The sequence below is a fragment of the Phacochoerus africanus genome, chromosome 15 (genome assembly GCF_016906955.1).
Source record: "Phacochoerus africanus isolate WHEZ1 chromosome 15, ROS_Pafr_v1, whole genome shotgun sequence".
In the NCBI taxonomy this organism is placed as follows: domain Eukaryota; kingdom Metazoa; phylum Chordata; class Mammalia; order Artiodactyla; family Suidae; genus Phacochoerus; species Phacochoerus africanus.
This window is the reverse complement of record NC_062558.1, coordinates 104241604-104266459: the sequence shown is the minus strand read 5'-3', so window position 1 is coordinate 104266459 and position 24856 is coordinate 104241604. Positions and strand designations below refer to the sequence as shown.

At 37.5% G+C, this 24856-nt stretch overlaps 1 protein-coding gene across 3 annotated transcripts in view; it reads right to left on the bottom strand.

Annotated features, from left to right (window-relative positions):
- Positions 1 to 971: 971 nt before the first annotated feature.
- The window catches only part of BTAF1 (B-TFIID TATA-box binding protein associated factor 1), a 112191-nt gene continuing 88306 nt past the window's right edge, over positions 972 to 24856 (bottom strand). For all 3 annotated transcript variants that reach the window (XM_047762809.1, XM_047762810.1, XM_047762812.1), the window contains 13 exons: positions 21750 to 21902; positions 21411 to 21532; positions 21153 to 21320; positions 19086 to 19163; positions 18712 to 18841; positions 16317 to 16458; positions 16022 to 16152; positions 14623 to 14748; positions 12590 to 12742; positions 6716 to 6927; positions 4812 to 4971; positions 4260 to 4430; positions 972 to 2515 (listed from right to left, as the gene is read on the bottom strand). In XM_047762809.1, the coding sequence (XP_047618765.1) occupies positions 2372 to 2515; positions 4260 to 4430; positions 4812 to 4971; positions 6716 to 6927; positions 12590 to 12742; positions 14623 to 14748; positions 16022 to 16152; positions 16317 to 16458; positions 18712 to 18841; positions 19086 to 19163; positions 21153 to 21320; positions 21411 to 21532; positions 21750 to 21902 (1890 nt within the window). In that variant the 3' untranslated portion in view covers positions 972 to 2371. The remainder of the gene's footprint in view (positions 2516 to 4259; positions 4431 to 4811; positions 4972 to 6715; positions 6928 to 12589; positions 12743 to 14622; positions 14749 to 16021; positions 16153 to 16316; positions 16459 to 18711; positions 18842 to 19085; positions 19164 to 21152; positions 21321 to 21410; positions 21533 to 21749; positions 21903 to 24856) is intronic.

Here is a 24856-nt window from a genome sequence, read left to right as displayed (position 1 = left end):
ACAAACTTTGCAGCTATAAATATCTTTAATATCATCCAATACTGTGTTCAATTTTCCCTCGTGTAGCAATTATTCTTAAATTATAATACCGTGACTCCAAAATGGGTCACTTGAGAATACTTAGTTCTTAACCTGTTTTTTTTTTTTTGCCTTTTCTAGGGCCGCTTCTTGCAGCATATGGAGGTTCCCAGGCTAGGGGTCTAATCGGAGCTGTAGCCACCAGCCTACGCCAGAGCCACGGCAACACTGGATCCGAGCTGCATCTGTGACTCACACCACAGCTCACGGCAACGCCGGATCCTTACGAGGCCAGGGATCGAACCCGCAACCTCATGGTTCCTAGTCGGATTCGTTAACCACTGCGCCATGACAGGAACTGCTTAAGCTGTTTTTCTTTATTTGGAAAGCTGGAGTGTAATTTTACACAATCAAAAAGTTGTTTTTTAAATGTTACAGTCACACTAAGTCTCCCTGTGACCTTCTTTTCCCAGAGGCATTCACTACTCATTTCCCTGTCTTTTGTTCTAGAAACATTGTACTCTTTTAAAATATAAACCTGCCTAATATCTGTCTTCCAGCTAGCTCTGACTTTCAAATTGGAAAAAACTTTCTAGCTTTCATGGTGTGAATTCTTCTGCTCCTTTCTATCTTTTTAATGATATATTGCTCCCTATGTATTCTTAGAAAATATTACTATGAACTATGTTAAATAGCTGGCTTATGGAAATAACAAATCATTAATTAAAAAAACCTTCAACTCAGGCATACTGGCTTAGCTACCCAGTGGTATGTTCAACCGATGTCCTATATAAAGAATTTTCTTTTGGTCTTGTAGCAAACTCGAATATAAGCCCTAAATAATAAAGAAATAACCATTTAATTAGTAAGAAAAAAGATCTTGAGCTTTTTAAGACTCTTACCTAATCTTTTCCTAGTGATCAGTTCCTACAAATAACACACAGTTGCATATATTTTAGTTTAAATCTTATTTTTTATTCTCTTGTGGAATGCTATGTTTAATGTTACAGTATGGTTGTCAGAGCTACTGAAATGTGACATATGTCCATGTCTAAATGCTGCAGAACAGTATAACTTTAAACAAAAAAGTTATTTTACAGCTGAGGTCTGATGGTTTTTAAACCGATGCCTATGTGTATGGCCAGCCACAAACCTGGGGGATGTTTATTACCTGTACATGTATATACAAATATATTCCATACATATATATGCACACAGGCATGTATTAATTTATGTGTGAAATTTATAAAATTATGTACATACACATACATGCATATCTATATACATATACCCACCCTCACTAATGAACTCGCTTTTCTACTCCTAATCAGCTCCATGCCCAATTATTGCTGCCCAGTATAACTACATGATTTTTAGTGCCAATGCCAAGCACCCTTTTGGATGCAGGACAGGTACCTCTGTGCATATAGATATGTGTATTTATGTATGTTTGTGTATATAAAGGAATTGTGTCTCCCTTTTATGCTTCAGTCATGCATTACTAGAGTAAACAGTCTTTTCACCATAGGTTTTGAAATTCTAAACAGTGTAAAATCTACTTCTGGAAAACTGTATATGTTCATAGTTACAAAAAATATATTATATATATATATGATTGAAACCTATTGAGTACATATGTTCTCTGAATCTGGCTATATCCTAGCCCTTAGATAAATTAAAAAAACACCCTGTTAATAGGATGTTATGATAGGCTTAAATAGAACATTACCTGTATTTAGAATAGTTGATATATTTTAAAAGTTGACAAAATGTTGTTAAAGATTTGAAAAACACTATGCCTCTGCATTAAATATATAAAGGATTCCACCGACGGCCTGGTTTAATTCATTGTCTAAGATTTTCATGTTCCAAGAGTGACCAATATTGTAGTCATTATTCTCAAAATTATGGCTCATTAAGGCTTTTATACAAAAAAAAGCCCTAATTTTAATCATTTATGAAAACAAGTTCTATTTAAAAGAAAAAAATTGTACATGAACACTAAAGTACTCATGGATATTATCCTTTACAAAGTAACTGTATAAAGCTAGGAGGCCTGTTCTCAGCAAGAACACCTCATGGTAGCACATGTAAACCTGGTTTGCTTCCTCTGCTCTGCAGCTGTTCAGCATGTAAAATTTAAACCATTTCACATTAACATTTAAATTTAATACAGTGCAAATGTTTGAGAATAACTTGTTCCCCCCAGTGAAACAAGAACCAGCGTTATGCTGGATATTCTTCAGATCTATTTACACATTGAGCTAAAAGTTCACCATAAACTTTGAAATTTGCTGAATATCAGCAAAAATGTTACTGAACTAGCAGCAATTGCATTTACAATATTTGATCGTTATTTGAGAGAATGCATAAAATTTTCCAGGCTGTACTCTGAATCGTATTGCTCTTGATCCCAAAGGTCACTCAGATTTTCAAGAATTGATTTCATACTCGCTTTTCCAGAAGTAGAAGTGTCAGCTTTTTCTGCTTTGCCATCCTAAAGAAAAATTGGCAGGAAGATAAAATGTAAGATTAATTTCAGAAATCATATTTTCCTGTAAAATATTACACTTGTTACTAACATTGCACTTTTCAACAGAGTTCAAGTGATGGGGAAGTTTACAATCTCCATAAGATAGCCTATTCTATTTTCCCACAGCCCTAATAATGTATCATTTTATGCTTTTAATTTGAGAAGAATTACTGTCTTTGTCATTCTTCTCCCTTGTATATATACATGTGTATATGTTATGTACATATTAAAATATATAGTTAAGGAGTTCCCATCATGGCTCAGTGGTAACAAACCGACTAGCATCCATGAGAACATGGGTTCGATCCCTGGTCTTGCTCAGCGGGTTAAGAATCTGATGCTGCCGTGAGCTGTAGTGTAGATCACAGACGCATCTCAGATCCTGCGTTGCTGTGGCTGTGGCATAGGCTGGCAGCTGCAGCTCCAATTCAACCCCTAGCCTGGGAACTTCCATATGCCTTGGGTGTGGCCCTAAAAAAAAAAAAGTATGTATGTGTGTGTGTGTGTGTGTGTGTGTGTATATATATGTATATATATAATCAAATTATCAGCTTTTTCCCAAAACCATTTGAGAACAAGTTGTAGATAGATATTATGCCCCTTTATCCAAGGAACAAGGACATTCTCTTATATAACTAAAGTACAAAGATCAAAGTAAGGAAACAATATTTTAATATTAAAATGTTCTAATATATAGTCCATAATCAAATTTTGCCCTAAAGATCATGTACGGCAATAGTTCTTGCTTCCATGGAGCACCCCTTCCATCTGGTTTTGCTCACTGAAAGTCACCCATAAGAATATTTTTTTCAAACAGGATAAAATACATTTGAAGCAACCCCTGATTCTTTGAGTCTTTTTTCCAGGTTACTCAGATCTTGTTCTTTCAACCTTACCTTACATGAATGAAGACCCTTTCCCCATTCTGGTCATCTTTTGGGAGACTACTAATTCGTTCCTGTTTAAAATGTAGCACTCAAAACCAGACATAATATTCTAAATGAGACTTAACACACACAGGGTAGAGTGGAACTACTTTCTCTCAAATTTGGACACCGTAATTCTGTTATTACAGCCAGCTTGATGCCATTATATAAGGCCATTTATACTGAGTGTGCAGCTGATTTTCTGAACCTACGTAGGACATTAACTCCAACCCTATTAATTTTACATTATCAGACTGACCAGTATTTCCAGCTGGTACATCCTTTGATTATGGATTGTCATCTTGATGTTAATATGATGATGTTCCATCCTCCACAAAAGCAAAAACAGCTACTATTTATTATCTTTACAACCATGTAGTACTATAGATAACTGTTATCCTGCCAAGGCTGAAGATGCTCAGAGAAGTTAATTTGTCTAAGGTGACCAGTTAATAGGGAGTAGGGCAAGAAACACAGACCCAAGTCTAGCTGATTCCAGACATAACTGTCTTTTAAAAATGGGGACTAAGGAAAGAAAAGTTGGGGGAAGACACTGAAGACATCAATCAGAAAGTCAAAACTTCAAACACCCCCAGTATCCTGGAAAGTCAAAACTTCAAATATCCCCTAGTATCCTGCAGAGTTTTATCACAAATTCCTCAAAAGGCTGTCAAGCTGATAATAAAGTGAATGCCTTTTCTACTCCTTTTAATACTTTCACCAAGGAGTCCCAGGAGTCTATGAACACATTAAAGATAGGACAAATTGTGTAAGTTCTTTACCTTATCAAGAGTAAACAGATCAAGGAGTTGATCTGTCCCCATACTCTGCAAACTTGAATTCTCTTGGCTAATAACAGTATTCGCTATGTTCATCTTGAATTTCTGCAACCCCATTATTTTCTCTTCCAGCGTTCCTCTGGTTATCAGTCGATACACATTAACCACACGTTTCTGAATGAGGAAAAGAAGTTAACCAACTGTAGCACAAATGAATAAGCTTTGAGGTTTATCAAGTCAGAGGGCTTGCGTACTTTACTGCTAAGTACTTAACTACTACTGAATGAGGGTTGGGTTTCTTTATTTATCTGGGCCCATATGCTTAAATTGTTTGCAGACAATCACAGAATATTAGGAATAGGCAGTGTCCCAGGTTTTCTTAGCCTAAGCACCTCATTTAATACATGAGGAAGTGGTGCCACAGAATTAAGTGACTTGCCTAAGGTCATAACACTTATTGACAGAAAAGCAGGAACTTAAACCAAAGCTTCATGTGTTCTGAGGAGAGTGTTTTTTCCAGTGCACAAGGTAACACCTGTGAATGGGACGTTTTACCTGCCCAATGCGATGGGCCCGGTCCATGGCTTGCAGATCACGCATGGGATTCCAGTCATGCTCCACAAATACCACTGTGTCAGCGCCTGTTAAGTTAAGCCCCAGGCCACCAACATGTGTTGTAAGTAAGAGAACATCTATGGATGGATCATTATTAAACCTAAAAACATAGATATTAAAAAATAAAATTAGTACATTTCTTTCTAAAGTTCCAGTAACAGAAACTTAACTGTTTTATCAAAATTAAAGAGCACAAATGAGAACAGAGCTTTATAAATCCATGATATAGATAATTCTGTGACTACCTGAGTTGAGACTATCTTTTTTTAAAATACTAAGGAGTAGTAGAAAGAAGGTATTCTAGAACATGTCATAAATTTTATACATAGCAGTTAAGTCCACTTGGGTTATATTTTAAGGTATCAGAAAAAGAGTAAGTTGTAAAAATGGAACTGACACTAATTATAATGAAGACAACTCAACTATGAACCTTTAACTATGAGCACAGAAGAGTGTGGAAAAAGGCTAGATCAGTCAAGAAAGGTAGATCAGGGTGTTGAGGATTGCTCAAATTGTACTAGCCCTAGAAGATATTGACAAAGGACATCTAGTAGCTTCTAGGAAAAAGAAAAACTAACATTGCTAAGCTACTGTTTAGTACATTCTCACCAAGCAATGGGACTTGTATTTTACATGCTTTATGATACTTTTACAATAGCTCTATAAGGATATTATCATTATCCTTATTTGAGAGAGACTCAGGCTGTGTGGATGAAAAACAGGCCCAAGAGAACACTGCCTTGTTTAGTCAGGTGTCAAATGAGCGTCCAAGGCCCCTTCATGGGTCTCTAACTGTACTGAGTAAAAATCTTAGAGATCTTGCTAAAAATGCTCACGCTTGAGTTCCCACTGTTGCACAGTGGGTTAAGAATCTGACAGCAGTGGCCTGGGTTGCTGTGGAAGCATGGTTTGATCCCTGGCCTGATGCAGTGGTTAAAGGATGTGGCACTGCCACAGCTGTGACGTGGATTCAATCCCTGGCCTGGGAATTTACATATGCTGCAGGTACAGCCATTAAAAAAAAAAAAAAATTTTTTTTTTAAAGTTGCTCACTCTTAAAGTCAGCAAGTTTGGGGAAGAATAGGAATCTGCATTTAAAAACTGGAAGCCTTGGAGTTCCCATTGTGACTCAGCAGGTTAAGAACCCGACATAGTGTCCATGAGGATGCAGGTTCAACCCCTGGCCTTGCTCAGTGGGTTTGGGACCTGGTGTTGCTGCAGGCTGGGGTGTAGGTATAACAGATGTGGCTCAGATCCAATGTTGCCATGGCTGTGGTATAGGCCAGCAGCTGCAGCTCTGATTTGACCTGTAGCCCAGAAACTTCCATATGCTGCAGGTTTGGCCCTTAAAGAAAAAAAAAAAGAAAGAACATACTCCAAACCCCTGAGGTTTCTAAAGCAGAGCATGCAGACTATACATAAGAAACACTGCACTCAGCTAATCTGCTTCCAAGCTAGGCCAGCTTGCAGCTTCCTTTCAGCAGAGACATAGGGATCAGAATAAAGATCTTAGTTTAGCCATTTGTTTGCTTTCTCCCTCCCACTCAAGCCCCCAAAAATAGGTGAGGGGGGAAGTACTCTGTTTTTGTCGATGGCCGTAATTTTTTCATACCCTTACAAGTGCTTTCCAAACACAATCACACTTTCCCCCCTAACTAAACTTATCAGTTTATACTGCAGTTCTAGATTTAAAAAAAAGTAAACACTAAGTTGGGTTGAAATATACAAAATAAAACATATTACAGATATTTAGCCTGAGAGAATACTGCACAAGGCAAACTTCTATGTAAGTAATGATAACACTTTGACTATAATTTGATCTATGAGTTTTAGAAGCCACTTACCGTGAAACAATGGAATGCCTCTGACCAGGAGGTATGCTACCGTCTAATCTCAAGTAAGTGACAGAGGGTAAGTGAGGTTTGAGAAGATCATGTTCTACTATGTCAAGCATGCTTTTTAGCTGACAGAAGATCAGTATCCTGTGCTGGGCTACAATTGACTCTGTGCCACTCTCAGAAGTGCTGCCATTTCCCAAACCACAGTCCAACAGCAACTTGAAAACAAAAACAAGTATTACATGGGTGTTCAATAAAAGTAGGCAACCAATCTCACCAAAATAAGTGTATCTGTTTGTGGTGAGAAAAGGTGTACTTACCTGTGACCTGGAAAGCAGATTAGCACTCTGGGCTGCAGTGTGTCACCCTGCAGCACTTGGAACTAGTTTTGAGGTGCTCAGGCTTAGAATTTCCTGGTCACCTTTTCAGGAGAGTTTCTAACAAGCATTTCTTCCCTTTCTTTAGTTCCTTGAGGCTCATGAGAACCTCAATGAGTGTTTATTGAAAATGGTAACAGTGAAGACACCCAAGCAAAATGGTTCATGAAGGGTTAAGAAAGATTAAAATGTGAAGAAACATAAAGAAGCACCTGAATTTGGCAGAAATCAAAGTCACAAAAATGAAAGAGAACCAAAAGCATCTAGGTAGATTTCCTGGATTCCTGAGCTTACTGCTTTATCTGTAGACATAATCTTTAACAGCAAGAATCACACTGCTATGAATCTTGTTTTGCATTTCCTGATACTTAAGTGATTCAGTGCTTGGCTACATAATCTTTAACAGCAAGAATCACACTGCTATGAATCTTGTTTTGCATTTCCTGATACTTAAGTGATTCAGTGCTTGGCACATAGAAGCTACAATAAATAAATGAACTAAATCCGAGACAATCACGTTTAGATCAGTTTGAAAAACTAACTTACCAAAGTAGTCATCTCCTTCCCTGAGATCTTAGATCCTGAATTCTGTTCAAAATGTAAGACCTTAGGCAGGGTGCTTTCTCCTTTCTATTCATGAAACTTCCTTAGAAAACCAAAAGCTCAGATGGCAAAGATAATAAAAGGCCATCCAAAGCAAACTCCAAATTCAATGTAAATCTCTCTAGGTATTCTACAGAAAAAAAATTAATATAGCAAGCCTGAACTGCTTTTCTTAGAAAGTCCTGCTTGCAAGGTCAGCCCTTGGCTGAAAGAAGTCTGGAACTTGGATTTGGGGATTTTTCCCATCATTCCCTAATTGGTAAGGGTGGCTTACTGTGCTTAAACTGTTATGTAAACAATTTATGCTGCTTTCTTTCTGGGAGTCTAGAATTTTGGTATGAATTAGGTAGAGTGAATCTATGTAATCAGATCCAATAAAAACTTTGGGCACTGAACCTCTGAGGAACTTCCCTAGAAGATAATACTTCCTATATGTTCTTATCCTTTGATACTGGGGAACTAACTATTCTTTCTTTATTACTAACAGCCCTTAAATTTAACATTTTTATTAGCTTGTGGTAGGTTTTTTTCCTTCTCCTAGATAGAATAGGCAAATGATATACTACATGGAACTTCTCCAAATGGAATAAAGAAATCTGATAAATATAATTAGCCCTATCCCTTGCCCCTAAATCTGTAGTAAGATTACTATCCAAGATAAATTTCTTAAAAAAAAAAAAAAATTCCCCTCTAGAGTATTTTAGGTGAGTATGACTGTGTGGTATCCATGATGAGATATCCAGTATAAAGAATGTGCTATCATTGGTGGAACATGCTATAGGACATCTATCAAACAGGAGAATGAGGATTTATCACAATGTCTGTGTCATGCAGATTTAATCATCTCAGTCCCTTAGGTAGCAGTATCACAAAACTCACAGATAACCAGTCATACTAAGCACATCCAACTAAGACTTCTCTCTGAGTCCACGCTCACCAGTCTTCCTAATATAATCTTCCAGTGTAGCTGATTGTATAAACAAATCATCTGACATATGGATTCTTGTCCGGCAGCAGAACTGGCTTTCTGATTTTTCCCAATAATCGCATAACTTGAATCTGCCCTGAGAGACTGATGGACAACAAACATCCTGACAAAATCTAGTTCATGGCCTTCAAAAGTTGATTACCAGACTCCAGGGCATGTTTACCAAGGCCACCTTATATGCCCATCTGAGAGGCCAGGTTCCTCTCTAGACAACAATTTAATCTTGCCCTAACTTCATCTTAGGCTAAATTACCCCAGATTTTTCAAGCTATTCCTCATATTAAATGGTTTCTTTTGATCTTATAGTGCCCAAAACTATAAATGATACTCAAAAAATTTGGTCTGACTGGTATAAAATACAATGAAACTATGATGCTCTCATTTTGGCCATAACACTATTAATCCCACCCAAAATCATATTAGCTTTATTCACTGGCAACTATACAATTTACACAGTAGGGTTAATAGTGAACTTGCCATCACATCAAACAACGTTACCTTTTATGAAATGTCTGCCCAGTCTGACAGAATTTCTATTTACCTAAGTGTTTTATTTTAAAATTGACTGTTTATCTCCATTAAATTTCACCTAGAATTTCAGTGCATCATTCCAGCCTCCTGATGTTTAAAAAATCTGGTTCTGGTAGTATTAGGTACTATTACATGCTAACAAATATTTTTCTGTATTTCTAGGGCTAGATTTTTAAAAAATAAGACTTCTCCCTTACTTCAGAGAATACACTTATTTTACATGAGAGAGAGAACCTTTATTCTGAGTGGATGAAAAGAATTAAGAAAATGGAAAGGAAGGATTCTAAGAAAAGCCTTCCAAGAGTTTGGCCAGAAACAATCTGGGCCTAAATTGCAGAGTTCCTAAGCATCTTAATTTCAGATACTTCAGGGTAATAAGCACGCGAGGAGCTCCCATTGTGGCACAGTGGATTAAAAATCGGACTGTACTGGCTTGAGTCACCGTTCAGGCACAGGTTCGATCCCCGGCCTGGTGCAGTGGGTTAAAGGATCTGGCATTGCCACATCTGTGGCAAAGACTAGCTGCCGCTCAGATTCAATCCCTGTCACAGGAACTTCCATATGCCAAGGGTGCAGCTATTAAGAAAAAGAAAAAAAAAAGAAAAGAATACCCTAAAATGAGAGATCAATTTAAGTAATAATAGCTGGGGGAAAAGATGTATAAAAAGAAAAACTAAAAATAATTTAAAACCTGTAGAATAATTAAAATGTCGATAAAATTTGATTTTTATTTGAAAATAGATCTAATTAGCTGATTTTTTGACAAAGTATATCTTACAGCTTTATGTAATCTATCACTATGTTAAGAAAATCATGAATATTTTACATATCAAGCTTGGTCAAACAAGAAAACTGTGTCATCTATAAGTTATCTAAAGGTAATAGACATTTTTCAATTTTATGTTAAAAGACCATTCTTTTACAATTAGTGATATAAAAAATATACACCTGGATGTCATAAATATCATATATTTCATTATATAACATTTTCTATACTAGTCCGTATGAAATCTAAAATCTTCATTAGTTATTCTCATTAAATTTAAGGCAGAATGACTACAGAAAGCTAAAATAACTAAAGTCCAGATTTTTAATGAGATTGTAATTTTTAAGGCTAGTCAGGACCAAATGGTATTAGCATTAACATTTACATTAACTTGAAACTAACCTGAAATTGGTTCCTTTAATTTAAACTTTTCATATTTTAGAATTTTCTTTTTCTTTTTTTGCTTTTTAGGGACGCACCCACAGCATATGGAGGTTCCCGGGCTAGGGGTCAAATCAGAGCTACAGCCGCCGGCCTGCACCGCAGCCACAGCAACATAGGTTCCGAGTCGCGTCTGCAACCTACACCACAGCTCATGGCAACACTGGATCCTTAACCCACTGAGCAAGGCCAGGGATCAAACCCACAACCTTATGGTTCCTAGTCGGATTCGTTTCCACTGTGTCATGACGGGAACGCCATATTTTAGAATTTTAAAAAATTCCATTTTTAAAAGATCTACCAAAAATGACACAAACAAAATGGTAGAGTAGGCAGTTCCCAGAAAAATAAACTCAATGGCCCACACTGACATACATTACAATGAAACCAGTGAAAGACAGGGACAGAGAAGTGTTGAAAAGGGATCCTCAATGAGATCAACACCTATTTTTCTCATCAGAAACCATGGAGAATACTACCAAGAAAGTGAAAAGATAATCTACAGGAGAAAGTATTTACAAATCATTTATCTGGAGTTCCCGTCATGGTTCAGCAGAAATGAATCTGACTAGTATCCATGAAGATGCAGGTTTGATCCCTGGCCTTACTCAGTGGTTTAAGGACATGGCGTTGCTGTGGCTGTGGTGTAGGCCAGCAGCTACTACTCCGATTCGATCCCTAGCCTGGGAACCTCCATGTGCTGGGGGTACGGCCCTAAAAAGCACAAAAAAACTAAAAACAAATCATTTATCTGATAAAGGTTTAATATAAATTCTAGAATGTAAATTCCTAAAACTCAACCAAAAGGCAAACAATTCAATGAAAAAACAAAGGACTTAAATAGGCATTTCTCCAAAGAAGATATAAAATTGTCCTAATAAGCACATGAAGAAACAATATCATTAGCCATCAGGGATAGCAAATCAAATCAATGATGAGATACCACTTCACACCTACTGTAATGACTATAATTTTAAAAAGGAAAATATGTGGTGAAGATACTGAAATAATGGAACCCTGGCACAGAGGTGGTAGGAACAGAAATGGTGCAGCCACTGTGGAAAACAGTTCGGCAGTTCTTAAAAACGTTAAATGCAGAACTGCTATATGATTTAGCAGTTCCACTCCCAAGTCTATGTCTAAAATAACTGAAAAGAGGGACTCAAGCAAATCCTTATAAGCTAATGTTCACTGGAGCATTATTCGTAATAGGCAAAAGATGGAAACAACCATCAACACATGAATGGATAAACAAAATGTGGTGGTGGTGATAAAATAACAATAATAGAGGAATGCTATTTGGCCATAAAAATGAATGAAGTGCGGACACATGCTGTAACACGAATGAGCCTTGAAAATAAGTGAAATAAGCCAAACATAAAAGGACAAATAATATATGATTCCACTTACATGAAATATTTAGAATAGGCAAATTCATATAGGCAAAAAGGAGATTAGAGGTTCCCAGGGGTTATGGAAAAGAGAGTGGGAAGTTATTGCTTAACTTGTACAGAGTTTCTTCTTCTTCTTCTTCTTTTTTTTTTTTTCTGGCATATGGAGGTTCCCAGGCTAGGCGTCGAAATGGAGCTACAGCTGCCAGCCTACGCCACAGCCACAGCAATGCCAGATCTGAGCCAGGTCTGTGACCTATACCACAGCTCATGACAACACCAGATCCTCAAACCCCCAAGCAAGGCCAGGGATGGAACCTGCAACCTCATGGTTCCTAGTCGGATTGTTTCTGCTGTGCCACAAAGGGAACTCCCAGAGTTTCTATTTGGATGATGGAAAAATCTTGGAAATAAATAGTGGTGATGGTTATATAGCACTGTGAATGTAATTAATGCCACAGAATTCTAACTTCGGTTAAATGGCATATATTATATGTATTTTACTTTTTTTTTTTCCTGGCCATGCCCCATGGCATGTGGAAGTTCCCAGGCCAAAGGACTGAACCTGTGCCACAGCAGTGACAACACCAGATCCTTATGCCTGCTGACCCGCCCAGGAATTCCTACCTCAATTTTTAAAAAGGTCTATCAAAAATTTACAAACCAAACTTAAAAATAAAAGAAACAGTAAATACATCAGTAATCTTGTAAAAAAGCAAATTTAACTAGTGCTACTGATCAGGAGTGTGCAACACACATCTAACACTTGTAAGTCCAACTTACTTGTTTCAAAGCCGAGAGTTTAGGGGCATGTTGAATATCATGGAGAGAAGAATTCTGAACTGCAAGTTTCTCAGTGGTACTCTTGAATTCTGGATGTTGAGGTGTTAAAACTAATGCTGGATGGTTGCACAGTTTTCGTAAGTACTGCAGCGCCTTTAAGGAGGAAAAAGCATACAGAAGTCTCTTTCACATGCCACAAATGTTTGTATCTCAGTATCTTTTCCTATGCTATCCCATCTATCTAGAATGCCCTTCTTCCTCTTCTCACTACTCCTACTCATTCTTTCTTTCTTTCTTTTTTTTTTTTTTTGCCTTTTCTAGGGCCTTTCCTGCAGCATATGGAGATTCCCAGGCAGGGGGTCTAATTGGAGCTGTAGCCACTGGCCTACGCCAGAGCTACAGCAACTTGGGATCCGAGCCGCGTCTGCAACCTACACCACAGCTCACGGCAACACCGGATCCTTAACCCACTGAGCAAAGCCAGGGATCGAACCCGCAACTTCAAGGTTCCTAGTCAGATTGGTTAACCACTGAGCCATGATGGGAACTCCCTACTCATTCTTCAGGAATCAGTTCAAATATCTCATCTGTGATGTCTTCATCTGTGCTTCTTGGGCAAATTGTATTTATTTTTAAGAAGCATTTATAACTCATATAAATTTTACTGTTTCTGTCTGTCTCCTCCAGTAGACAATGAGCTTCTCATGACAGAAAAACTGTCTTATTTATTAGTTCCTATAGCTAACTCTTTCCCACTCAAAGTGCCCAATAATGCTGATACCTGCTTCTGGAACTAGACATCATTTCCTAGAGGGTTTCTCAAACTTCGGTGGATTTAAAAGCTTGAGGACCTTATACATCTGTAAATCTCTTCCCCTCTACAGTATTTTGATTCCCCTTCTCGTCTGTCATTTACTTGGCTTATGATTTGGGTCTCACCCTTGGCACAAGATTTATATTAGTAAGCTCTACCCTGATGCATGATGGTAGAAACTGTGCAGTGGTATAAGCCTTTATCATCACCTTTTCCCACTTCTATCATTTAAAATGCTACAATATTTAATTTACTGATGACAAGGGGATTTGAAAGGTATTCTGTGATAAAATATTTCAAAAGGGAAGAGAAAAAATTGAGTCAACACTTTCCTTTTTTTTTCAAGCACATTCATCCTCTGTCTCAGGACTTCTGTATTTTATGTATCCTTTGCCTGGAATCACCCCACCCTCCACCCCCACATATCTGTATGCCTCAATCTTCCTTCAGATCTTTGCTCAAATGTCACCTTCTCAGTAATATCCCTGATCACTCTATTAAAAACCACAAACTACCCTGACTCCTATACTGTATATGCCCATACTTGCCTTTCTTTTCTTTTACTTGATATGTATTTTACTTACTTATTCATTTTTCACCTCTACAAGGGAAGGGGCCTGTTTTGTCCACTGCTTTAGTTAACTCCTAAGCTTAGAAAAATTACTGCCTTGTGGTCGGTGTTCAAATATTTTTTGAGTAGAAAACAAGATTTTCTATTTTAAAACACTTCTTTTCAGGCAATATACAAACATACTGCATTTTTCCTTTTTTTTTTTTTTTTGACTTTTTTGTTCTTTTAGGGCCGCACCCGTGGCAAATGGAGGTTCCTGGGCAAGGAGTCGATTCAGAGCTGTAGCCATCGGCCTACACCACAGCCACAGCAACGTGCGATCTGAGCTGCGTCTCTGACCTACATCACAACTCGAGGCAACGCCAGATCCTTAACCTACTGAGCGAGGCCAGGGATCCTCATGGATGCTAGTTGGGTTTATTAACCACTGAGCCACGACGGGAACTCCTGCATTTTTTATTTTTAATTTCAATATTAAATTACTATCAATTATTAATTATAACTATGAAAATAAATTATTTTTACCTGTTTTCAAGAATGTATACACAATATTGAAAAAAAATTAAACCCACATTTCAGTGTTCCATGTAAAAATTTTGGCAATGAAGAACATTCTTTGACATTTAAAAAGTAGACTGTAATCTATACCTGGAATACATGGCCTGTAGCTTTAAGCTTTGGTTTTTCAGTTTCTTCAGAAAGTGCAGCTGAAGAAACTGTTTCATCGACATCACACTTGGCACGAGACTTAGCAAAATCCTCATAGAGCTGAACCTGTAAAATTCCCAAAGAAAGCAGTAGGTATATTTGCTTTCAATTGTTCAAAACATAACTAGCCAATAACAGCAATAATTTAAATCAGACCTCATCAAAGAAAATAAATTATGCTACCAATATTTCTGATTAAAATACTGTACTGATTATAGATAATCCACTGCATCTTGATAAATTCCTTTTAAATCATATTTAGAAAAAAGTGGAACACATTGTTTGCCTGCTAAAAGACGAATACCACCACTGGTATTGTCATCACAGGTTTTTTTTTTAATGTGGCACCTTTTCTTTATTGGACTTACTTTAAAAAGTCAGCATCTCATTACCTCTAAAACTTTTCTTTTAAGAAATATTAATCCAAATTTTACAAATGAGAGATGGAGGCTCAGAGACCTAAGTAGGTAATATAAATAATCATAGAGCTCTCAGCATCCAGATTAGTGTCTTGTTCTCTAGAATCAAAGTGTATATAGATAAATACTAAAAGGTTAACTATACACTGGAGAGGAAAGAAGCTAGGTTTCCAGGTATTATCTGTATATCTTTTATTCATTAGATCATACTAAATCAAATGAATACTGAAACAGACTGATGCTTGCTAACCTAGAACATGAAGTTAACATTCAGACAGAAAATTCTGCTTATAGGCTATATCTAAGAGACAGTTTTCCCTTACAAAAATACTACATAAGAAAAGGCATATGATATATTTCTTTGATAATGATCTCCATGTACACAATGAGAACTGTGCAGAAGCCAAAAATTTATTTTAAAAATTTACTGGCAATACAATACTTTAAAAAGGATGAGGGCCCACTTCCCAAGATTTGAAACTCAGCCCTGAGATATGTTAGCTATATAACCTTAAGCAAATTACTTAACTTCTCTGGGCTTCACTTTCTTTATGTGCAAAAACGTGAACTGACAATATCTAAAATACTGCTGTGAGGATATAACGTTATAAGCAGATTTCTGGCCCCTATAACACATTGGCTTATTTCATAATTTTAACTAACTTTTTCAATTAAGTAGATATATAACAAACCAACTATGATAGTGGATTTTGTTTTAATGCTGTATCCAAAATGCACATACCCAAATGTATATCTATATAACCAAACAAATTCATTTAGGTTTTATCTACACCTGCATGAAAAAGAATATTCCTCAAGTCTAGGGGAGTAGAAGCTAGATTTGTGTGATAAAACCAAAGGTTTCAAAGCATTCTACTAATAAATATACCACCAACAATCATAATCACCAGATTCCTAACCTGGAGAGGACTAAGAGTACAGTAATAGTCTTGAATGATTTTGGGTGGTAGATCCTGCAAAACATCTTCTTTCATTCTTCTCAAAAGAAATGGCAGGACTTGGCGGTGCAGTGCATCCATCGCAAGAACACCTGTTAATAATAACAGAAAAGATTTTATTCTTTTACAATTATCACCAATTTTATTATTCTTATTCTCTTATTCATTTCTCTTAATAATAAGATTAAATGGCTTCCAAAAAGTTAGGAATAAATTATATTTACTTCCACAGAGTATCTGTATCTCTTTTTCATACCTGCTTCTTGTTCTCGACTGGAACTTCGAGCATCCCTACTTGCTAATATAGGTTTACCGTATCGAGCAGCAAACTGACGTTCAGTCCCCAAAAATCCTGGCATAAGGAAATCAAATAATGACCACAGCTCCAAAACGTTGTTCTGAAAATAAAGAACACCAGTTACCTTGTGTATTGGGATTATTTCCTTACACTTAAAAATGGAACATTAATAAAAGCCCATTGTGATGACACAGATGGGAGATTATCGCCACATTTCTAGGTATGAGTGTGTGTGTGTGCATGTGTATGTGTGTGTCTGTATTTTTGCTATATCAAACTCTCACCACAGTAGTGACGTGAGCCACAGCAGTGACAATGCCAGATCCTTAACCTGCTGAGCCACCAGGCAACTCCAGGAATGTATATTTTAATGTGTAAAATTTAGAGAAAATACTCTATCCTATTTGGGGGAAACTTTTAAGTTTCTTACACCAGAATAAGCCTTAGTCCATATTTAAATCCTACTGGTGGCATCGATCAAGTAACAAATAGAAAAGCAGAAAGATGAATATATTTCTGACTCTTTTAACTCTGAGACTCAGATTAACAGCACAATTTAAGGAATTTGGTCAACATCATCATGAAAACCTAGAAGAGTCTGGTCACAAGTCACATCTACTCAAAGAATTTATGGGTCATGAATAGGCACAGGTTCTTTCCAATTCTTCTTGTTGGAGTTTCATGAAGTAAATCAACACCTTACCATTTTGGATGCTTTCCCAGTATGTATGGATCCTAAGGCACCATCCCATCTGCTTACCCCTTCCAGAAGCCCTCCTTACCCTGCTCAAGCTCCAGCCCATCATGCTAAGCGATGCTCCTATATCAGAACCCTTCTAATCTTACTTAGGCTCTGCCCCATGACTCATGGCTTTTTGAAACCCACCTTATAGCTTCAGAGCTAAACTGTTCAGGTGAGGGAGTAGGGAAGAACAAGTCTTTAAACAAACAAAAAAACCAAAACAAGTTCTTATGTTGTGAAAGCTACTGTTTAAAAATACTGTGATGTTTCCATATTTCCATATGAGCAAAAAGAAATCTTGATAAATCAAACCTAAAGAATGATTTTTCCCCCCTTTTAAATGGACTTTTTCTTACTGCCATTCAGTTTTCAAATGTTTGTAAGTGTGTTACCTCTTGTGGTTATTAAAATCCATTCACTTCATAATAGTAATACTAAAGTAATCAGTCCATTACCAAGAATAAATTTAAAAGTAACAAATACATAAAGAACCATTATTATTTTAGAGTCAGAAGGAATCTCAGAGGTCACCAGGTGTTTACTCTCCCACCAACTGGAGAATGATGGAAGGTGTCTTCCCATCAGTTAGCTATCTTGTCCAAGCTAGGTGTGAACATTTGCAACAATTCCTCTAGACATAAGAGAACCTCTCAGAAGTATCTAAAGACACTTCCATACTCAGGTATCTTCTTCCTTTTCCAAGGTAAACTTCTACAACCTCTTTTCTTCAACTGCTTCCTAAGCTCAAGTATTCATACCTCTATTATATCATGATTCACCTCTGAACCATCTCTAACTTTTCAATGTTAAATCAGATTTTGATATTACGTTATTGAAGGAGAATGGCCAGCATGGAAGAGAGTAACTAATGTCTCCCATACTCTGCATACAAGACTACGTCTTTATTATTATTATTATTTGTCTTTTTGTCCTTTTAGGGCTGCACCTTCGGCATACGGAGGTTCCCAGGCTAGGGGGTTGAAATGGAGCTACAGCTGCCAGCCTACACCACAGCCACAACAATGTCAGATTTGAGCCGAGACTGTGACCTGCACCACAGCTCACGGCAACACCAGATCCTTAACCCACTGAGCGAGGCCAGGGATCGAACCTGCAACCTCATGGTTCCTAATCAGATTCGTTTCCGCTGTGCCATGACAGGAACTACTTCTTCTTCTCTTTTTAATGATCACACAGGCTAGGGGTTGAATCAGAGCTGCAGCTGCTAACCTACACCACAGCCACAGCAATGCCAGATCTGAGCTGAGTCTATGACCTACACAACAGCTCACAGAAACATAGGATCCTTAACCTGCTGAGCGAGGCCAGGGATGGGACCCACATCCTCATGGATACTAGTCAAGTTCATTACTGCTACGCCACAATGGAAACTCCAAGAATTCTATTTACACAGTCTAAAATTACATTTTAAATATAAGTTTTGAAACCTGGTTTGCTCAGAAACTGCTACATACCAAATAAACCATTATAAAAGCGAGGTAATTACTAGAAATTATCATTCCTAGAAACTAAAAAACCTCTTCAATTCACTGTCAAATGCAAAGCTTTCTCTCCACATGGCACATATTTTTTTAAAAAGTAAATAATTACCTGGATTGGTGTTCCAGAAAGAATAATTCTATAATTAGCAGTCAGTTGTTTTACTGCTTTTGACAATTTTGTTTTTCCATTTTTAATGACATGGCCTTCATCAAGAATACAGTAGTTAAATTTAATATTTCTAAGGAAGAATAAATTTTAAAAAGTTAGCATTTTTTAGTATATGTCAGAAACAATATGAAGAGTCTTTGAGGCAGGAAAATAATAAGTCTCTTTGAATTTGATACTAAGTTTTTTTTGGCCACCCTCAGAGCATGCAGAAGTTCCTGGCCAGGAATTGAACCCAAGCCACAGCAACGACCATGCCAAGCCATTAACCTCTAGGCCACCAAGGAACTCCTAAATTTTTTTAAACTGTAACTTACCTAAAGAAATCTATGTCATTTCTCACAACATCATATGAAGCCACTATCAGATTGTGCCTTTTCACCTGGTGCTGTAACCTGCATTTAAGAATAAATAAGATTAGAAAATGGGGAATCTGCAAAGTTTGTAATATACCTTCAAAAGGGAAACCACAGATGCCACTGTATAAAGTGCTTTCAATCTGCCTACTAAGCCCAGTGTTCCTTTCTGCTTACTCTATACATCCATAACCCTGCAAACCTGAAGGTCATTCTTTTTATGATCTGGCTTTGCTGCCCCAACTTAGTCTGATTAGAAAGGAGATGGACATATGACTGAAAATGTGGTGGACCTGTTAATTTTATTAGCTAACACCTCTTCCTTGGAGGCTCTATTCCTTCACCATTCCATGTTGTGCTGGAGGGTAGAGGAAGAGCTATCAATCACATGTCCCCATAATCAACAAAGAAATGAAGCATTTGAAATCAGGTTAAGCCATTCACAGTATTTATCCCTTGACCACAAAGGCTGGTCTGGGGGTATGATTCTGTTATCTACAGTACTGATATATTTAAAGATGGGAGACACTGTTTACTATAATTGTCAAGGTAGGAGAATGTAAGCCTAATTAAGATTGCCCAGGAATTTCCATTGTGGCACAGCAGAAACGAATCCAACTAGGAACCATGAGGTTGCAGGTTCGATCCCTGGCCTTGCTCAGTGGGTTAAGGATCCAGCGTTGCCATGAGCTGTGGTGTAGGTCACAGATGCAGCTCAGATCTGGTGTGGCTGTGGAGTAGGCTGGCAGCTGTGGCTTCAAATGGACCCCTGGCCTGAGAACCTCCATATGCTGTGGGTGCGGCCCTAAAAAAAAACTAAAAACAAAGCAAAAATAAAGATTGCCCACGGTCATCTTATCCACCAATAGTAGACTCAAGTCCAATAGAGACCAAAACGACAAGTTATACATGGGGAGGAAGAGCAATTTTGATGTACCTGAAGTAAGAATTCATCCCTGAGACTCTCAAATTAATTAATCTGATTAATGAATAAATTTCCTATTTGCTTAAGGTAATTTGAGCTAAGTTTCTACCACTTAAATGGATGAATTCTGGGTTTTTATCTGACTGTGCCTGCAGCATGTGGCAGTTTCAGGGCCAGGGATCCAACCCACAATACAGCAGCAACCCGAGTCACTGCAGTGACAACACCAGATCCTTAATTCGCTGTACCCTCAAGGACCTCCTGGATTAATTCTTTTAAAATAAATTCACGAGTGCAAGCTGTTCAGCTGTCTGTGTTCAAATCGCCACTCTGCCCATTTCATTAGCTGAGTGACCTTCTTCTCAGGCCCCATGTTTTTCATCTGCAAACTGGGAACAATAATAGTAATAATACCCATATGAGGATACACAATAATGCAATTTTACATAAATGTAAAACTGCTTAGAAAAAAATGCCTGGCCAGTAAGTGCTCAATATACATTAGCTATTATTAACAGAAGGGCAGCAAATCTATGGACCAATCAACAAGCTACGACTATCCAAGCTTTAAAAGATGAGCTGAAATCAATGATACACCACTCTTCAATGTTTGTATTTAGGAACATAAGAGATAAACATGAGAGAAAAAAGATAAAGCTAAGGAACTCTAATGTTTCAGTGGTATCGGGGCAGCTGGAGCAAGCCATTGTGGACCAAAAGCATTTTTGGGGAGAGGGAAGAAGGAAGAGAGAAATCTTAGGGAAAGCAAGTAGAGAATAAGGATACCAGAGAAACACTTAGGAGGTGCGATGATCACAAGACTCCCATGAAGGGCATGGAAAATGGCTCTGGTTCCTGACAGTTTCCTAGCTCCAAAACTTAGAAAGCTCAACTGACTGTTAATAATAGCTAAGTCCTTGAATTTTGATGAGTCTCACTGATTACATCTTTATTATAATTCACTCACCTTTCTTACATAAGTTCAAGTAAGTTTCTACATCTGACAACCAAAAAAACTACCTAGAATGCATCTTTAATAAATTTTATTCTTCCCAAACTACTAAAGCAAAAGATAAAACATTTTCTGGCTATATACTTCTTACCTTACTCTTTCAGTGGGAGGTCCAGTATAATGCAATGGATTGAGATATTCTCTGGAGCAAAATTTACCCACTTCATCCACCCAATGGCCGGTTAATGTTGGCGGACAAACCACCAAGGAAGGAAGTGGCATACATTCTGCCAATTTAGATCTTGCATATTCCTGGGCCCTTTACAACAGCAAAGCACAACAAATTCATCAGCTTGTTCATACTTCTGAGCATCTGAAAGCCTTCTTTTAAAATAACATTTAAAACTACCTGTGACAGTGATCTCCTGCTAGAATGCAGATGGATTGTAAAGTTTTTCCTAAACCCATGTCATCACACAGAATTCCGTGAAGCTTATACTTATTAAGAAATGCTAACCAGTTCACACCATCCTGAAAGATTGGGAGAAAGAGAAAAATGATAAATATGAATATATAATAAAAAACTTTCCTGTAAAGAACATGTTTACACAGACCCCCCCCCGCAAATCTGCATTTTTACAGGTAAATGGATGTAAGACACTAAACACGAGAATTTGCTAAAACCATTTAAAAACTCTTCAAGGCACATTTAAAAGGAATAGGTACTATTTATATTTACAAGCCTTACCTGCTGATATTTTCTGAGTTCAGCATTGATTGGTACTGGAATTTCATAATTTTCTAATTTTTTCCCATCTAACAATTGCTCCAAAAAGTGTCGCTCCTTGGCTTTCAACTGGATTAATTCTTCTGACATATTCGGAGGATCTGGAATGCCTGCCTAAAATTATTTTTTTAAAGTATATTAAAACTATTTGCTACTATTTTTCCACCCTCAGATTATGAAATCATTTTAAGTCTTATCAAAATATAATGCAGATGACAATGCTGTAAATCAACTGCACTTCAATTTAAAAAATACTGAAGATTATACACACATACACACACACTGCGAACAGAGAAAAAAGTGACTCAAAAGTAGTATGATTTTAAAGACTAGAAGACAAATATTTAAGAATTTGACAGGTATTAAAGTGCTATAATGAGACTACTAAATGAATACATTTGATGTATTTTAAAGAACACAGCTACAACTTATTTTTTCCCATACCATGCATTACTGGATAAAGAGGCAAATAAAGTTGTATAGCTTAAAGTAAAATAATGTTACTAGACCATCTCAATTTTAGTGTTATAATTCCTTAGGGTATTGGTTCTCAAAATGTAGTTTGCAGACCCCTCATGATTCCTAAACCTTTTCAGTCCTTGATATCAACTATTACATAATAAAAGAAAGACACTATATGCTTTTTTTCACTGTGTTGACATTTGATTTGATGTGTAAAAGCAATAGTGAGCAAAATTGCTTGTGCCTCAGAATCAAGGCAATGTTACCAAGTAGTCACTGTATTCATCATGACCATGTACAAGTTTCACGTAAGAATGTCCTTGAAGCAGTAAAAACAATTTTATTAAACTTCAATCTTGGAAAGGCACATCTTTTTAACATTTTGTGCAATGAAATATGAAGTACACATAAAGGATTTCTGCTGCATATCATGCATATGAGAGCATAATATGTTGAGGAAAAGCATTTACAAGATTGTTTAAAATCGTGAGCTGACCTAGCCATTTTTTTTTCTTTGTCTTTTTGCCTTTTCTTGAGCCGTTCCTGAGGCATATGGAGGGTCCCAGGCTAGGGGTTGAATCGGAGCTATAGCTGCTGGCCTACGCCAGAGCTATAGCAACACAGGATCCGAGCTGCATCTGTGACCCACACCACAGCTCACGGCAACGCTGGATCCTTAACCCACTGAGCAAGGCCAGGGATCGAACCCGCAACCTCATGGTTCCTAGTCAGATTTGTTAACCACTGTACCACAATGGGAACTCCAGACCTAGCCATTTTTTACAAAACAACATTTTACATGAATGGACTGACAAACTATGGTTATTCTGACTTGGGAATTTGGCTGACATTTTCTCAAAAACAAATTTGTCATTTCAAGGAAACAACTGACATAACTTGTTACCAGTGATAAAATTCAAGCTTTCAAAAGAAACAAGTGCTTCCCAATATTTAAAAATAATTTTATTTTTGCCACGACAGTAACCCAAGTTACAATGTTGACAACACCGAGTACTTAACACTAGGCCACCACGGAACACCTAAAAATAATTTTCTTTCGGTGATATTAATGAGTCTGATTTTTTGCTGTGGTATGATGAAATGTTATGAACCTTTAAAAGATTTACAAACATCAGTGAACCAATGATTTCCAAATGACCAATACATGTTACAAAACATATACTGGTAAAAGATCTTTTGTAAGATAAAACAATATTATCATTATTATTATTGCTGCTGCTGCTGTTGTTGTTGTTGCTTTTTAGGGCCACACTCCAGGCACATGGAGGTTCCCAGGCTAGGGATCAAATCTGAACTACAGCTGCCAGCCTACACCACAGCCACAGCAACTCGGGATCTGAGCCGCATCTGCAACCTACACTACAGCTCATGGCAACGCCGGATCCCTGACCCACTGAGCCGAGGCCAGGGATCAAACCTGTACCCTCATGGATACTAGTCTGATTTATTTCCACTGCTCCACGATAGGAACTCCAAGACTATCCATTATTTGAAAAGGCTTCCAAGGTATTGCTCACTTTTTTAACTATCTGTCTCTGAGGCTGGACTTTCTTCATATACCTCAACCCAAGGAACATGCTGCAAGAGACTGAATGCTCAAGCAAATAAAAGAATCCAGCTATCTACTATTAGTCCAGGCATTAAAGAGATTTACGAAAATGTCAAATGTCAGTCTTCTCCCTCATTTTTTAGAAAATAGTTTTCATTTTTAAAATGTTACTTATGGTAATATTAATAGGTTTGTTTTTGGGGTTTTTTTGGGGGGGCGGCTGTGCCTGTGGCATGCGGAAGTTCCAGGGCCAGGGAACTAAACCCACACCACAGTAGTGACACAAGCCACGGCAGTGATGCCAGGTCCTTAATCTGCTGAGCCAGCAGGGAACTCCTGGGCTTATTACTTAAATGAATTAATAAATTTTTTACATTTCTCAGTTTTAATTTCTATTATAGAAAATATGATAAACAGAAGCTCTTTTGGGGGTCAATTTTCAAGAGTATAAAGAGGTCCAGAGAACAAAAAGTTTGAGAACAATTGCTCTATGAAATGTAAAGTTAGGAGTTCTTGTTGTAGCTCAGCAGGTTAAGAACCCAACACAGTTTCCGTGAGGATGTGGGTTCAATCCCTGGCCTCGTTCAGTGGGTTAAGGATTCAGCATTGCTATAAGCTGCAGCTTGGATCCAGCATTGCTGTGGCTATGGTATAGACTACAGCTGCAGCTCTGATTCAGTCCCTAGCCCAGGAACCTCCGTATGCTGCAGGTGCAGCCTTAAAAAGGAGGGGGGAAAATGCAATTAAGTTAAATTAAAAAATATATAATTCTGGGAACAGAATTTCAATTAAATTCAAACGTATGTTCCTTATAATACCAGAAATAGTGTCAGAAGTAATATATACACTGAGTCTTAAGAATGACCATATGTTTTTTTTCAAAGGGTTTTAGAGTTGGAGTTCCCACTGTGCCTCAGTGGGTTAGGAACCTGACTGCAGCAGTTCAAGTCACTGCCAAGGTGCGGGTTTGATCGCTGGCCTGGTGCAGTGGGTTAAAGGATATAACATAGGTCATAACTGTTGCTCAGATTCAATC